At 35.5% G+C, this 16,612-nt stretch overlaps 1 protein-coding gene and 3 non-coding genes across 6 annotated transcripts in view; all 4 read left to right on the top strand.

The window, feature by feature from the left end:
• The window catches only part of LOC126832596 (N-acetylneuraminate 9-O-acetyltransferase), a 37,003-nt gene that overhangs the window by 3,644 nt on the left and 16,747 nt on the right, over positions 1–16,612 (top strand). For 2 of the 3 annotated variants that reach the window (XM_050563441.2, XM_050563442.2), the window contains exons 5-14: positions 2,538–2,589; positions 2,919–2,990; positions 4,466–4,556; positions 5,764–5,869; positions 10,817–10,941; positions 11,272–11,348; positions 12,349–12,472; positions 14,464–14,572; positions 15,291–15,380; positions 16,216–16,335. In XM_050563441.2, the coding sequence (XP_050419398.2) occupies positions 2,538–2,589; positions 2,919–2,990; positions 4,466–4,556; positions 5,764–5,869; positions 10,817–10,941; positions 11,272–11,348; positions 12,349–12,472; positions 14,464–14,572; positions 15,291–15,380; positions 16,216–16,335 (966 nt within the window). The remainder of the gene's footprint in view (positions 1–2,537; positions 2,590–2,918; positions 2,991–4,465; positions 4,557–5,763; positions 5,870–10,816; positions 10,942–11,271; positions 11,349–12,348; positions 12,473–14,463; positions 14,573–15,290; positions 15,381–16,215; positions 16,336–16,612) is intronic. The other variant, XM_056103251.1, reaches the window with a different exon arrangement.
• Positions 5,138–5,285, top strand: LOC126808340 (small nucleolar RNA SNORA79). Its single transcript, XR_007674582.1, has one exon. It is a non-coding gene; the product is annotated as a small nucleolar RNA SNORA79 (small nucleolar RNA).
• On the top strand, positions 9,829–9,976 carry LOC126808343 (small nucleolar RNA SNORA79). Its single transcript, XR_007674586.1, has one exon. It is a non-coding gene; the product is annotated as a small nucleolar RNA SNORA79 (small nucleolar RNA).
• Positions 14,663–14,808, top strand: LOC126808341 (small nucleolar RNA SNORA79). The gene has a single exon (XR_007674583.1). It is a non-coding gene; the product is annotated as a small nucleolar RNA SNORA79 (small nucleolar RNA).

Below are 16,612 nucleotides of genomic sequence, written 5' to 3'. Positions count from 1 at the left end.
GCAGCCGCTGGTTACAATTATTGTAAACATATGGTTATCATGATTTTAATACTGACATATACTATTCAAAAAAAGTAGGGGATATTTGATTAAGTGTTATTAAAGTCACCTAATGAAACTGGCGAAGAAACAAATGACAAAATGAAATGAAGTTCACATTCATCGATTTATTCCAAATGATCGTTAGACTAAGTAAGGCACAGACTGACCATTATAAGGGTAAAATGATACCCGGGGTCAAACAGCAAAGTTACCACAGCATCACAACCAAGTCAGTAACGGGTAAATCCTCCTCTGTTTGCCAAACAAGCATTGATCCGACGTGGCATACTCCTAATGAGACGTCTAAGGTCATTTTGGTCCAGATTGTCCCATTCCTGTTGCAACGCAGCAGCAAGTTCTTGGACATTGGCAGGACGTTGTTGAGTTGACGTAACCTCTGTCCAAGCATGTCCCAGACATGCTCGATGGGGGAGAGGTCGGGACTCAGTGCTGGCCAAAGTAATGTGGTGATGTTCTGTTGTTGGAGGTAACCTGTAACGATCCTGGCCCTGTGACATCTTGCGTTGTCATCCTGGAAGATGAAACGGCGGCCATGACGTCGTGCGAACGGCACAACATGGACTGCCAAGATGTTGTCCCGGTAGTACTGGCCTGTAACACGCCTTGCAACAACATGTAAAGCCATTCTTCCAGCAACAGTGATGCCTCCCCACACCATAACAGAACCACCCCCAAATCGATCATGTCTGATGACGTTAACGTCTTGGAAGCGCTCGTTTCGACAACGCCACACCCTCCTACGTCTGTCCAAAAAATCAACAGTGAACCTTGACTCATCTGAAAACATCACATTGCTCCAGCGTCGATTATCCCAGTGTTGACGATCCCTACACCAACGACGTCTTGTCTGAATGTGATGATCTCTCAAACAAGGGATCAGGCGAGGACGTCGGGCGCGAAGGTGACCCCTATGCAGTCGATTCCGAATCGTCTGGCCACTCACTCTCACACCAGTGTCTGTTTGAAGACGAGCGCTGATCTGATTTGCTGTGATGACACGATTTCTCAAGACCAAGGTACGGATAAATCGATCCTGGGCTTGAGTTGTCGCCCTTGGTCGACCTGAGCGTGGTCTGTCCTGTACAGATTGTGTATCACGGTATCTGGACCATAGCCTGCTTATGACAGACTGAGAAACACAACCGCCTGTGTTGTGCCGATCTGTAGCATGCCAAGGGCACGTAACCTTTCATTTTGGGTAAGCCGACGCATATCAAAATTTGTTTTCTGGTCACTAAAACAATTAAACTGATGTTTCCACCCTGGAATTTAATGCCACAATGACTAACATTCAAAGTCAGAGTCGTGCAAATCTTGGGTTGGACCCCCATGATGATCCCAAGCATCACCTGCATTCCATGCGGTAGCTATTGGTGCGTTTGGGCGTCACATGTAACTGGAAATGTTTCTTCTGTTAGGTTCTATAGTGACTCTTTTCGTAGTCATTTGCATATTTTAGTATTATGCCCCCAAAATCAAATATCCCCTACTTTTTTTGAATAGTATATTATCCAGATATCCATAAATGTTGAAAACCAGGCCTTGAAGTTTAAGAATTCTGCAGTAACAAATTTTTATTCATGTGAAATTTCAAATTGCATTTGAATAATTACTTAGGATGTTCAAATAGGAAAATCTGCACTGGCAGTTCCCAAGAGTGTTCCACACTTCTTTCTAGTATTAGGATGGAAATGCAACATCTTCCTCTTAATGTGTTGCCAGAAAAATTATTATACCAATTCTATATATGTGCCGATCTGTAGCATGCCAAGGGCACGTAACCTTTCATTTTGGGTAAGCCGACGCATATCAAAATTTGTTTTCTGGTCACTAAAACAATTAAACTGATGTTTCCACCCTGGAATTTAATGCCACAATGACTAACATTCAAAGTCAGAGTCGTGCAAATCTTGGGTTGGACCCCCATGATGATCCCAAGCATCACCTGCATTCCATGCGGTAGCTATTGGTGCGTTTGGGCGTCACATGTAACTGGAAATGTTTCTTCTGTTAGGTTCTATAGTGACTCTTTTCGTAGTCATTTGCATATTTTAGTATTATGCCCCCAAAATCAAATATCCCCTACTTTTTTTGAATAGTATATTATCCAGATATCCATAAATGTTGAAAACCAGGCCTTGAAGTTTAAGAATTCTGCAGTAACAAATTTTTATTCATGTGAAATTTCAAATTGCATTTGAATAATTACTTAGGATGTTAAAATAGGAAAATCTGCACTGGCAGTTCCCAAGAGTGTTCCACACTTCTTTCTAGTATTAGGATGGAAATGCAACATCTTCCTCTTAATGTGTTGCCAGAAAAATTATTATACCAATTCTATATATGTTGCTTAGAATTGCAGAATGTGAAATTTGATGCTCCAATTGTCATCGATTGTCAATACTTTTAAAAAAAGCTGTTAGTTGTATGGGCAATATTACACGTAATTTATATGAATTTCTTTTATTTTTCAGTGGAGTATAAAATTAAGTAATGGAAGTAAAGAAGCATTGAAAAATTTTGAAGGTACAACCTTTTAAAATAGAAGTTTTTTTCTAATCACTACATGATCAAAGTTTGTGATCTGAAAATAGTAATTCTCAAGCATCGACTGCCGTTAATGAACTCTAGGAGTATTATTAAAGTTTATGCTTGACTTCTGTAATATAAAACTAGAAAATATACACCTTTATGAGATTGAAAACCATACCTATAATAAATGAATCATATGATGTTGGGATTTTGTTATGGTAAATTTAACATTTTCTATTTTGTCGATAATGAAAATATATTATTTAATAGATAATTTAACAATATATGATAAGGATATTCTTTTTCTTTTCTTTTTTATTCAGTAAATTTAACATATATCTTACCATTTGTCAATAAATTGAAAGATTCAACAAAGATTTTGTGGCTTTTGCAAGGTAAATATACTGGGCTTAAAAACAACACTTCAGATTGAATCTGATTAGAAACTTTGTCACTTAGTTTGACTGTTAGTGTTACTTATCTTTCAAATATTAAAGTTCATAGAAATATACTTGAATTAATGTAGAAAGTGCATTGCCATCATTTTATAGCATAATTTGTAGACCCTATAGAGGTCACAATTTTTATCCGATTTAGTTGAAACTTTAAATGTAAGTTTATAACCCAAAGATCTCGGTTCCTTCGATATTTGCGCATATCGGACCGTAACTTCCTGAATTATGGCCCCTGATTGTACGAAAAATTCCCTTTTTAGCTTGTGGACCCTATAGAGGTCATAATTTTTATCCGATTTAAAAAACGTATTATTATATCACCGTTACACCCTAAGGACGACCGAGTTCGAATTTTGTGAAAATCGGCCCAAAACTGACAGACAAAATGGCCGCCCCTTGTAAAAAATATGCTATATCACGGTTGTGGACCCTATAGAGGTCACAATTTTTATCCGATTTTGTTGAAACTTGAAATGTAAGTTTATAACCCAAAGTTTGTGGTTCCTTTCGATATTCGCACCGTAACTGCCTGAATTATGGCCCCTGATTGTACGAAAAATCGTGTTTTTAGCTTGTGGACCCTATAGAGGTCATAATTTTTATCCGATTTAAAAAAAACGTATCATTATATCACTGTTACACCCTAAGGACGGCTGAGTTCGAATTTCGTGAAAATCGCCCCAAAAATGACAGATAAAATGGCCGCCCTTCGTTCTCAAATAGTGTAAAAAAATATGGTATATCAAGGTTGTGGACCCTATAGAGGTCACAATTTTAATCCTATTTGGATGAAACTTGAAATGTAAGTTTATTACCCAACGATCTCGGTTCTTTTCGATATTCGCGCATATCAGAACGTAACTTCCTGAATAATAGCCCCTGATTGTACGACAAATCGCGATTTTAGCTTGTTGAGCCCATAGAGGTCATAATTTTTATCCGATCTAAAAAAACGTATTATTATATAACCGTTACAGCATAAGGATGGCTGAGTTCGAATTTCGTGAAAACCGGCTCAAAACTGACAGTCAAAATGGTTGCCCTTCATTCTCAAATAATGTAAAAATATGGTATATCAAGGTTGTGGATCCTATGGAGATCAGAATTTTTATCCGATTTTGTTGAAACTTGAAATGTAAGTTTATAACACAAAGATCTCGATTCCTTTTGATATTTGCGCAAATCGAATTATAATTTCCTGAATTATGGCCCTTGATTGTAGGAAAAATCACTTTCTTTTTAGCTTGTTCTCTATCCATCTCTCGAAAATGTGGGCGTATCCTGCCTGGCAGCCGCTGGTTCTAAGATTGTATAATTAGATTTTATTTCTTTGTCAGTATGTAAATACATTCATTAGGTTTTTTTTTATATACATTGACTTTAAATATGTTTTTCTTTTTTTTTTTAATTTTCAGATCCTGTAGTAGAAGAAAAACTGAATGCTAACAGATCAGCAATAACTAATGAACAGATAGATTATTATAATAAAGTCTCTCTAGATATACTGTAAGTATTTGAATGAAGAGATTATAATGAAGTCCCCTACCTACACTGCAAGTATTTGAATAAAGAGATTATAATGAAGTCTCCCTAGATATACTGTAACTAATTAAATTATAATAAAATATTCCTATAATACTGTAATCTCATCCACAGCAGATTAAATGAATAGATATGATGATAAAGTCTCTGTAGTTATACTGTACTTGAATATATAATATTAAAGTCTCCCTATATAAATTGTAAGTACTTGAATGAAGATATGCATGCAGCAAGAGTTTAAATGAAAAGATTTATTTTAAGTGTGCACATGACTGAAACATTTGATTAAATTATCCATTAAACAAGCAGCTCATGCATCATTTTGGGCAGAAGAAAGGGCAGAACTACAACATAAGGGAGACAACTTGTGTCAACTTAAATATAAGGTTACAAACCACAATGATATAGAATATACCACAATATGACATTAGGGCATAGTTCTAGAGGATCCTAGTTGAAAAGTTGCTCAGTAATACTAATAAACAGGCATCGTATTTGTATTCCATGGAATTCTCCAGTTCAATTACTGCCATTGTATCACCCTCTGATGATGTTCCCCATATTTATATTCAGATATATAATCTATGGTTTTAGATCATCAAATAAAAACACTGAACTAACTTCACCCATGATATATTTATCTTATCAGGTGATGAGATGGTAATTATCATGGTTTTGCGGGTTCAAACAAATGAAATTGTTTATGAAATGTGATTTCAAACTACATGTTTTAAGAGAAGAAATTATTGATTTATTATTACTGCAGATATGAAATTGTACTTAAATAAAATGCATTATTAAAACAATGGCGTTCATCAGCTGATCCAAAGTAGGGTGTGGTGGAGTCATTTTAGGTGTGTTCTGTACATGTAGATATGCAAGTTATAGGGACACTCCCGAGTATGGTCACCTGTGAAACCACTGAGGTGACTCGGTTAAGTGCTGGCTTGCTAACCTGAAGGTCCCGTGGTTTGATTCTGGTGTTAGGCAAGAATGTTGGAATTCATAGCACACATTTACCAAATGATAGTTGTTAGTGTCAAGTTGATGTTAAACCCTATAAAGGTCTCTTTACTCAGATGGGCTAGGATCGATAAAAAAAATGTGTCCAGATTTTATTGATAATTTAAAGATAACTATTAAAGTTTCAAACTATTTATATTTTTTACAGAGAGAATAGTGCTGCCACACTATGGAGTTCATCGCGGTTAGTAGCTCAAGGCATGAGGAAAGAATCACCAGATGGATTACATATTTCAAAGTCAGCCTTGGAACTGGTAATTATTTCACCCTTCAGACTTTTTATTGATTCTTAAGTTCAAGTGTTTGCTTACAAACACAACAACCTTGTTTCAGACATTAAAGGAACAGTCCTTATATATTGTAGTGTTGAAAATCGGATCGAGATTTGTGATCCGAATAGTTTTGTTTGCTATCCGAATACTATTCGGATAATTCAGAAATGTAAACATCTTGAACAGAATCACCCCAATATTTCATATAATCGTAATTTTCTTTATTTTATTTCAATATGTGTGTCATCCGCGTCCGGTGGGAAAATCGTACTTTCGATTTTGCACATTTTTTGAGCTGCGAATAAAAAACGTGTTTACCTTAGCTGCATATTATGACTATCCATGATATCCCAAAAATCAATGAGGTGAAGAAATTTGTGTATCACTGCCCCTCTTATTCACAACCCTACCACTTTTCATTTTGCTCAATCAACTCGAATTTAAGTAAATAAAAACACGTCATATTTATCCCACCAAGGTCAGTCGCTTCGTTCTGGCGATCTAGTGTTATTCAACCAATCAGAAAGTGAGAATACATGTGACCTAGGTCGGTATGAATAAATTTCATTGCAGAAGTCTAAACTCAGTCCCGTGTCCCGTAAACCAACGCAGGGAATGAATATTATTTTTTATTTCGTTGCATTGCATTAACAATTTAATGCTGAACAAACGATAGTGATAAAAAATTAAACACTCCAACGGTGAAATAATGTAGATGATTCTACTCAGCACTATATATTTAGTACCCAATTTTGTCATACATTATACGTCTCACTATCAAGGGTATGTTTCAAAATAACCAAATATTAAATTCAACAGAGAACGCAAAGAAAAAAAAATGATTAAATATTTGTTGATATTTACTCAACACAATTATGGTATATGTATAGAATGTTAGTTAATTTACTTTTGGATTATTTATTAAGGCTTCTCTCAGAAAGATAAGCTTGTCTACTGTACCGGGATCGAGATTTGATCGCTTAGCGGTGACGGTGTTCCCGGCCGTAGAAAACACTTGTTCCGATGGAACAGATGTAGATGGGATTCCTAAAAAATCTTTTGCTAATTTGGACAACAAGGCGTACCTAAGTTCGTTAATTTTCCACCACTGAAGAGGACACGTATCAGCAGAGCACACATCTTCCGATTTAAAACAATTAACCTCTCTTTCCGCACGACCAACTGCACAACCAATCATTTCATTTTTGCTACAGGATCCATCTTGTACATAATCTCCCACCAAAAAATCCAAGGCAGATTTAGTTTTTTTCGTTGGAGGGCTTACATCTATATTACGATCATGATCAGAATTTGGATCAAGATCTGGAGTTATCTTTTGCAAAATAATTTCCCAAACTTTTGACCTCTGAATCTTTAGGCAAAAATAGCAAATGTTTGTATCTAGGGTCTAAAGCTGATGCTACTATTTGAGTGCATGCACACAATTCTTCGTCTGGTGACGATAGATATCTTTTTTTCAAAGCTGCAGAAATGGTATTTTTCATATTAGGGACATCAGGACTATCAAGTTCATTAATTTGAAGATGCTTGTTTATTAAACCATAAACTATGGGATATACCATTCCAATAGTTGGATATTATTGGGCTCTGACAATCGTTGTTGCTATTTCAAAGGGTTTTAAAACTTTTAAAGTATCCTCCATTGTTCTCCAGTCTTTGTCAGCCAGTTCTAGCACCCGAGCATCAGACGGCTTTACAATACTACTATCGTGTATAACTGCCATAATAGGCAATCACTGTTCTATTAGTCGTTCAAACATATAATATGTGGAGTTCCAGCGTGTTGCCACGACCTGGATCAGGTGATGGGAGGGGGTTTTGAGTTGTTCCTGTTTCATTTTTAGAGCATTACTTCCTACAGTTGATTTGTGAAAAAATGCCACAACTCTCCGGCCAGACCCCACTGCGTGATTTACAAAAGATAGATCAATGCCGGCTTTGACCGCCAACTGTAGACTATGCCCAAAACAGCGTATGTGTTTCCAACCTAAATTTCATACACACACGTCCATATTAGCTGCATTGTCCGTAGTAATACCCAACACTGGCACACTTCGGTGATTTCAAAATCAGCAAGGATTCCTCTAATATCATCAGCTAAGTGAATACCTGTAATGGCGCTCCACAGTTTCGTGTGTAGCAAGAACGTGATTAACTGGCTTCCAGTTAATGTCCAGATAATGGGCCGTTAGAGTTGTATACGCCTCTGTTGCTGAGCTTGTCCAGGCATTTGTAGTTAGGGCTAAACTTGGCTGAATTTTTAGTTTGGCAATCAACTGCCCTTTTCCAGTGATATACATTTTATCAATATAATTTTTGATTGAGTATGGCATGGGACTCGGTATCGAGGGTTATCGTATTTATCATATCAATAAAGCCTTGCCCGTTTACAATACTCAGAGGGCGCATATCTCTTGCACAAAATTCGGCAATTTTACTGGTCATAGTTTGCCATTCAGTGGAGTATATTGGGATTGGACTTCCGATCATATATGAAGAAATCGCCATTATCATGATTATTATTATCAGCGTTGACGTCGATTGACATTGAAGTCGAGCCTTTGGATAAATCAACCCCTGGGTGTTTATACTTTAAATGATTTCGAAAACTTGATGTTGAACCCTTATATGCAAGTTTCACATGACACCGTGTACACTGAGCCTTGTTGTCTGCTACCTTATCAAAGTATTGCCATACTACGGAACGTGTGTGGTCGACTTGCGCCATTATTAAAAAATTTGCCAGCGTACGTGATCAGTTGCATTGGGGAAAATTTCAAAGTAATCAAATGTAAAAATGATTATACAGGGGTAGAAACTAACCTGAAATGGTCACTATAGCCATTTTGGCTAGTAGCTTTCAGATCTTACTATCCCAGCCAACATTCTACTAGCCCGGTAAGAAACTGACACGAGACATAAAAATTCTGATTTAGACTGTTGTTTTGTTAATCATAAATCAATCAAAAACACCAAAATACATGCACTTAAATTTATTTTGGCACATTTAATACTTTAATATTCATTTGAATTTGTATTTATATTTTATTAATGTTTTATAAACTCAGTTGTGATGTGCAAAATAATATGATGTAATGGTAATGTCCTTAAAATTTAATATCATAAGTTGTCACCGAGTGATGAAGTTATTTATACTAGTAACTATAGCAGAGCACGTGTATTTATGAGCGTCTTCATTGCCGTAATATATCGCTGTTATAAAACCTTTTAACATCCATTTTCTTTGCTACATTACTTCATGTTTATATATCAACGATTATGTTAGGCGATTTATGATAATTAACCTGAAATATGACTGAAAAGTTATTCAATTATATCGACTTTCGCTTCATAATTCCTCGAGGTGTAAACAGAGGCTGTTCGGTACCCTCCCTCGTTATCATACAATTTCAACCAATCAGCAAGCTCGCTTGCTCAGATTTCATACTGGTATGGCGAAATGGAACAGCCAAAGATTAAAAACATGTAAATAGTGATGGCGACGATTTTCGGAAGTTAGTTTCATGACAGTGTTCATTAAGTACAAATTATCAATTATTACAACTACCAAAATATCAGGTCGCCCGATCGCCCGTTAGTTTATATCCCTGCATAGAACATAACGGAATTTCAGAAGATTGTAACGGATAGTAAAATGATTCGGATAACCGTTATTTTGTAACCTTTAACGAATATCCGAATAGTAGTTTCAACACTAATATATTGTACGGTCATCTGGTGAGATTTTCTGTGGGTCCTCCAGTTTCCTATCACTGCTAAAGACCCCTACACACACATGCAAACTATTGAAATAAAACTGTATTATTTGTTAGTCCAGACCCAGTTCGTGTCAAATAGACTGTAAACCCCATTTCTTTCTCTATCCCTCTCTCCCGCTCTCTCACTTTCTCTCTCTCTGTTGATGATGTTCCCCATATTTATATGTAGATATATAATCTATGGTTTTAGATCATCAAATATAAACACTGAACTAACTTCACCCATCATATATTTATCTTATCTGGTGATGAGATGGTAATTATCATGGTTTTGCGGGTTCAAACACACAGTTTCTGCTATTTCTGAATATATCTTAATAGTTGGTTAAGGAAAATTTGCACCCTTTTTAGCTTTTATCTCTGGGTGTCCTTTCCAGTTAGTAGTAAATATGTATTGTATGCAACACTGAATCAATTTGAATTTGATCTTTTGTTCTTACTGATCTTAAATAACCTTAGGGAGCAATGATTTTTGTAGATATAAAAAATTACATATTTGGAATAAAAACTTTTGATAAAAAACGGCCTTGTATTTTAAGGGAGAGGGGTGCAATTGTATTAATCCATGGTTTCTGTCCCAATCATCAAACTTAGTGGTATTGTTTTGACTTGTGTGAGGATGAACTCTGTGGAAATTCAGATTTGCCTGTGAATTGTATGCATAGATGTTGCCCCTGACCCATAAAGGCATATACTTTTTTCCTGGCAATGCCCTGTTTAAATCTTTTTGGTTTGTCAAGAAATAGGTTTTACTAAAGACAAAGTGCTAAAATTCAGATTTGAGTAATGTGTCTATTTGTGGGTATACAATTATATCTAAATACGGATTGTAATTTTGTATGCAAAGGTATATACAGTTATTAGTAAATATTTATTGTAATAGTGTATGTTACACAGTTATAACTTATATATAAGTATTGTAATTGTGTATGTTACTACAGGAAATATAGTTATATGTAAATATGTTCTGTAATTATGCATGTTTCAGGATATACAGTTATATGTAAATATGTATTGTAATTGTGTATGTTACAATATATACAGTTATTAGTAAATATGTATTGTAATAGTATGTATATTACAGTATATAAAGTTATATGTAAATATGTATTGTAATTATATATTACAGGATATACAGTTATTAGTAAATATGTATTGTAATAATGATATGAATCATAATGATGGTACATGTTGTAATACACCTGAAGCTACAACGCCGCTACAGATTGTTACAGCTTCTGTTTTTCTAGTATGGTACGTTTCTTTATTTTGTACATTTTTATACACCCATATTCTGATAGGGTTAAATACTGCCATGCCCATCTTCATTAGCCCAGATGGAGCAGAAAAGAAAGCTGTTATCCTCATTTTACATCATTTCTACAAAATGTATTTACATGTATTACGAGATAAATATGTCTTTTAGTTCCTGAAAGGAATCAAACTGGTTTCAACAATTTTCGACAAATACGCAGTTACCCCCCTGTTTTGTAAAGTCTTATTAACGCCTTATTATCATTACTAATGTTATATGTATTTGAAGGAAATATTTTTGGCTTTATTTGGAAATTGTTTTTGTTTCAGTATTGTATCCGCTATAGCGTTATATATCTACAAGCGTAGACTACGAAGAAATGGTTTAAAAAACAGGACAGCAGCAGGTAAGACATTTCACAAGATATCAACATCTAATGTTCATATTATTGGTACTTCCAATTGATTGACCACTGTCTTTTTTCGCCTATTTGATGGCTGAAAGAAAATTTATTTTTGTCCATGAACATGAGTCCAAGGTAGCATTTAGCATAAGATTTTTATACGCTCGCATTTTCATGTGGACGTATATTGTCGTCACCCCTGTATGGCTGTCCACAATTAAATATTTGTGCATATCAGACCCTAAGTTCCTGGATTATGGCCCCTAATTGTATGAAAAAATCACAATTTTAGGTTGTGGACCGTTTATAGGTCACAATTTTTATCTGAATTTAAAAATCGTTAAAACATATCACCATTACACCCTGATAATGATTGAGTTCGAATTTCATTAAATGCTGCTCCTTGAAGTCAAATAGTGTAAAAGTATGCAATACCAAGGTTGTGGGGCCGGATAGAGGTCACAATTTTGGTCTGATTTTGATGAAACTTAATATATATGATTATATCCCGAAGATCTCAGTTCTTTTCAATATTCACACATATTGGATCATAACTTCCTAGATTATGGCCTCTGATTGTCCAAATATTAAGTTTTTAGCTTGTGGACCCCCTAGAGGTCATAATTTTTATATGATTTATAAAAACCTTTAAATATATCAGTGTTACAACCTAATGACAGTTGAGTTTGATTTTCGTGAAAATCAAAAGCGAAACTGCCAGACAAAATGGCCGCTCCTTGTACTCAAATAGTGTAAAGTGTGTAATACAGTAGAGTTCAGAATTTTTTATCTGATTTTGATGAAACTTAAAATATATGTTTATATCCAGAGATTTCAATTCCTTTTGAAAAATGGCTTTTTTATTTTAGCTTGTTTTCTGTTCACCTCTTGCAAACTGTGGGCGTATCTTGCATGTCAACCGCTTGTTGTTTTAATCGTCAAAATTACCATAATACATTTATGTTGTTGAATGACAAAGTTTAAAAAGAATATTATTTTTCAGAAAATGGTCAGAGAAATGGTCAAGCCACAGATTTAAAAGAAAACACAACAGAATCGGCAACAGAAGTCATGTCATCACTTGCTAAATTAGGAATCATTATGTTCTATTTTTATCTTTGTGACAGGTAAGAAATACAAAATATAACAAAATGTCTGTTCATGAATAATTTATATCAAGTTGTCAAAACCATCATGAAATCATCCACACGGCAGAAGAAATTCCAGCATGCGAAAGCTGAAATACAGTATTTTATAATTTATCTGCTAGTTAATTAATAAATCTGAAATATACTATTCAAAAAAAGTAGGGGATATTTGATTTTTAAGTGTTATTAAAGTCACCTAATGAAACTGACGAAGAAACAAATGACAAAATGAAATGAAGTTCACATTCATCGATTTATTCCAAATGATCGTTAGACTAAGTAAGGCACAGACTGACCATTATAAGGGTAAAATGATACCCGGGGTCAAACAGCAAAGTTACCACAGCATCACAACCAAGTCAGTAACGGGTAAATCCTCCTCTGTTTGCCAAACAAGCATTGATCCGACGTGGCATACTCCTAATGAGACGTCTAAGGTCATTTTGGTCCAGATTGTCCCATTCCTGTTGCAACGCAGCAGCAAGTTCTTGGACATTGGCAGGACGTTGTTGACGTTGACGTAACCTCTGTCCAAGCATGTCCCAGACATGCTCGATGGGGGAGAGGTCGGGACTCAGTGCTGGCCAAGGTAATGTGGTGATGTTCTGTTGTTGGAGGTAACCTGTAACGATCCTGGTCCTGTGACATCTTGCGTTGTCATCCTGGAAGATGAAACGGCGGCCATGACGTCGTGCGAACGGCACAACATGGACTGCCAAGATGTTGTCCCGGTAGTACTGGCCTGTAACACGCCCTGCAACAACATGTAAAGCCGTTCTTCCAGCAACAGTGATGCCTCCCCACACCATAACAGAACCACCCCCAAATCGATCATGTCTGATGACGTTAACGTCTTGGAAGCGCTCGTTTCGACGACCCACACCCTCCTACGTCTGTCCAAAAAATCAACAGTGAACCTTGACTCATCTGAAAACATCACATTGCTCCAGCGTCGATTATCCCAGTGTTGACGATCCTTACACCAACGACGTCTTGCCTGAATGTGATGATCTCTCAAACAAGGGATCACGCGAGGACGTCGGGGGCGAAGGTGACCCCTATGCAGTCGATTCCGAATCGTCTGGCCACTCACTCTCACACCAGTGTCTGTTTGAAGACGAGCGCTGATCTGATTTGCTGTGATGACACGATTTCTCAAGGCCAAGGTACGGATAAATCGATCCTGGGCTTGAGTTGTCGCCCTTGGTCGACCTGAGCGTGGTCTGTCCTGTACAGATTGTGTATCACGGTATCTGGACCATAGCCTGCTTATGACAGACTGAGAAACATTCATCGTCCGTGCCACAACCGCCTGTGTTGTGCCGATCTGTAGCATGCCAAGGGCACGTAACCTTTCATTTTGGGTAAGCCGACGCATATCAAAATTTGTTTTCTGGTCACTAAAACAAGTAAACTGATGTTTCCACCCTGGAATTCAATGCCACAATGACTGTAACATTCAAAGTCAGAGTCGTGCAAATCTTGGGTTGGACCCCCATGATGATCCCAAGCATCACATGCATTCCATGCGGTAGCTATTGGTGCGTTTGGGCGTCACATGTAACTGGAAATGTTTCTTCTGTTAGGTTCTATAGTGACTTTTTTCGTAGTCAATTGCATATTTTAGTATTATGCCCCCAAAATCAAATATCCCCTATTTTTTTTGAATAGTATACTAACCTATCAAAGCTGTTTTCTTTATTTACACAACTGAAAAACATAACCCTATATTTAGCCAAAATAAAGATCGATTTATCTGTATAACCTAACCTGTTATTTTAAAGATAAATGTATTTGGTTTAAATAAAAATATTCCATTTGTGTCTATTAGTACTTTATTGTATGTAGATACAATAACAACAATACAATTATTTAAGATTAAGTTTAAAATTGTATAGATGATACAAATTTAAGAGAAGAAATGGTAGTTTATTTAAAAAGAGTTTAAAATATTTTTATTACACTTTCAGAACCAACTTTTTCATGAAAGAGAACAAATACTACACCCACGTCAACTTTTTCTTGCCGTTTGCATATGTTATGATTTTAGGATTTTTCTTCACCGAAAACACAGAACGGGTAATTGTCTTTAACATGCAAAAAATTTTATTGACTGCTGCAAAAATGCAAATATGACAATTTTGTTCAACAGTAAATCCATGTTCCCTCTGATGATGTTCCCCATATTTATATTCAGATATATAATCTATGGTTTTAGATCATCAAATATAAACTGAACTAACTTCACCCATGATATATTTATCTTATCAGGTGATGAGATGGTATTTATCATGGTTTTGCGGGTTCATACACTCAAAATCCTTTCCTTTCAACACAGATTCTCAGAAAAAACATGCAACAAAGTGATTCATCTAAACAACAACTTTTCTTGTCCCAATTCACTCAAATTCAATTTATCCATGATAAAACAATCAAGTTTTGATAAATTGGCATACTGTAAAAAAAACCCAACAGTTGTTTGTATCAATACATTTCTTTTAGCCTTGTTTATCCATACTTAGCTTTATATACTGCAACATCAGGGTAATTACAGATTGTGATAACCATGACGTAGACATCATCAATACTTTTTAGGAAAAACTTGGACATCAGAGAACAAATTGTTATTTTACACCAGGGTTTAGTTGATTCATTATTTTTCTTGGAATAATTAATGTTGTCAATACAATGAGATATAGATTGAATTATCACGAAAATTTTTTATTTTGAAATGCTTGCATTTTCACTGTGAGGTGTAAGTGTACAGAATAACTGGTTAATACATTTTATCTTCCAGACTGCTTTATTACATCGAGATCAAACAGATGAATGGAAAGGTTGGATGCAATTAGTTATATTAATATACCATTTAACTGGAGCTAGTAAGGTTAGTAATTAACAACTTACTCAAAACTAGTAGACATACATTCTGCTCATCAGTTGAATTGTAGATAAATATTTTTTATGGACTTAATTATATTAGTCATTAAATGCATCCAACTCCGGCCCATAATTATAAAGCTACACTTACCCCAGTCATGTTATTATTTACATTATTTGTCACCAAACTAATTAAAAATTAACACTTGTAAAATTAAAAATGTTGACTCTTCATGTCAACGGAACAATGAAATGTTTTATTTTCCAAAAATGTAATAATTATTCCATTATCCTAAGACGAGAAATTTATTTGTTTTGTCGCTAGTATCACCGAGAAAAAATGGAATACCGGTAGATCTATAAAATTTGAATCATAGCGAATATAAAAATTACTCATCCATCAACTGAGCAGACTCTATATTTCATTCTCGCGATATCTCGTAAGCCTTGCACATCAATAATTATTCCAAAATCATTAGCCGAGAAATTTATTTGGGTCGTCATTATTATTGCTGAGAAAGTAGGAAATAACAATTTGACAGAAGATATTCTCTCAGCTAAAAAATATTTATTTTCTTAGCTATGAGAGATACCCTAGAATCAAATCGGTCCAGAGCCGATCTGGTTAAAAAGAAGCCACTAATTCAACAAAGACGCATAACCGAAGGATGACAGGCCTACCCGTCCACAAAAGAGAGACGCATACTAAACTATTGCTTGATTGTAACACTTGTGGGATTGAGGGAATTGTCAAGGATCCAGAACAGGAAGTTAGCGAGATTGTCATATTTTATGACAAATTTTATTTTGTGATTACCAATCAATCTTTTGTTATTTTACAGATCTTGCCTATCTACATGCACATCCGTGTTTTAGTTTCATCTTATTTATTTTTAACTGGATTCGGCCATTTTACATATTTTTGGAATAAAGGAGAATATGGTCTGTTCAGATTTTGTCAGGTAATCCATTACTTATGTACACCTATTTGTTGATGTGGTACATTGTCTTCAACCCTGTCCGTCTTTCTGTCTCAACTTTTAGTCTATTTTTTAAATCCAATAGAATTTTAACATTTTGAGTTATGCAACTTTGTTGCAAAATTTGTCAGCATTCAGATTCTGACAGGTTTCGTCAACTTTGTAAGAACATTTTTTGAATCCAAGGTTCGTTTAAGTGAATCCCAAACAACAAGATGCTCTCCTTGCCAACCCTGTAACTCTTGATATGTGGAAATGA

This window comes from Patella vulgata, chromosome 9, assembly GCF_932274485.2.
Source record: "Patella vulgata chromosome 9, xgPatVulg1.2, whole genome shotgun sequence".
NCBI classification, from domain to species: Eukaryota; Metazoa; Mollusca; class Gastropoda; family Patellidae; genus Patella; species Patella vulgata.
The sequence above is the reverse complement of the archived record's forward strand: the minus strand, read 5'-3'. Positions and strand labels throughout refer to the sequence as shown.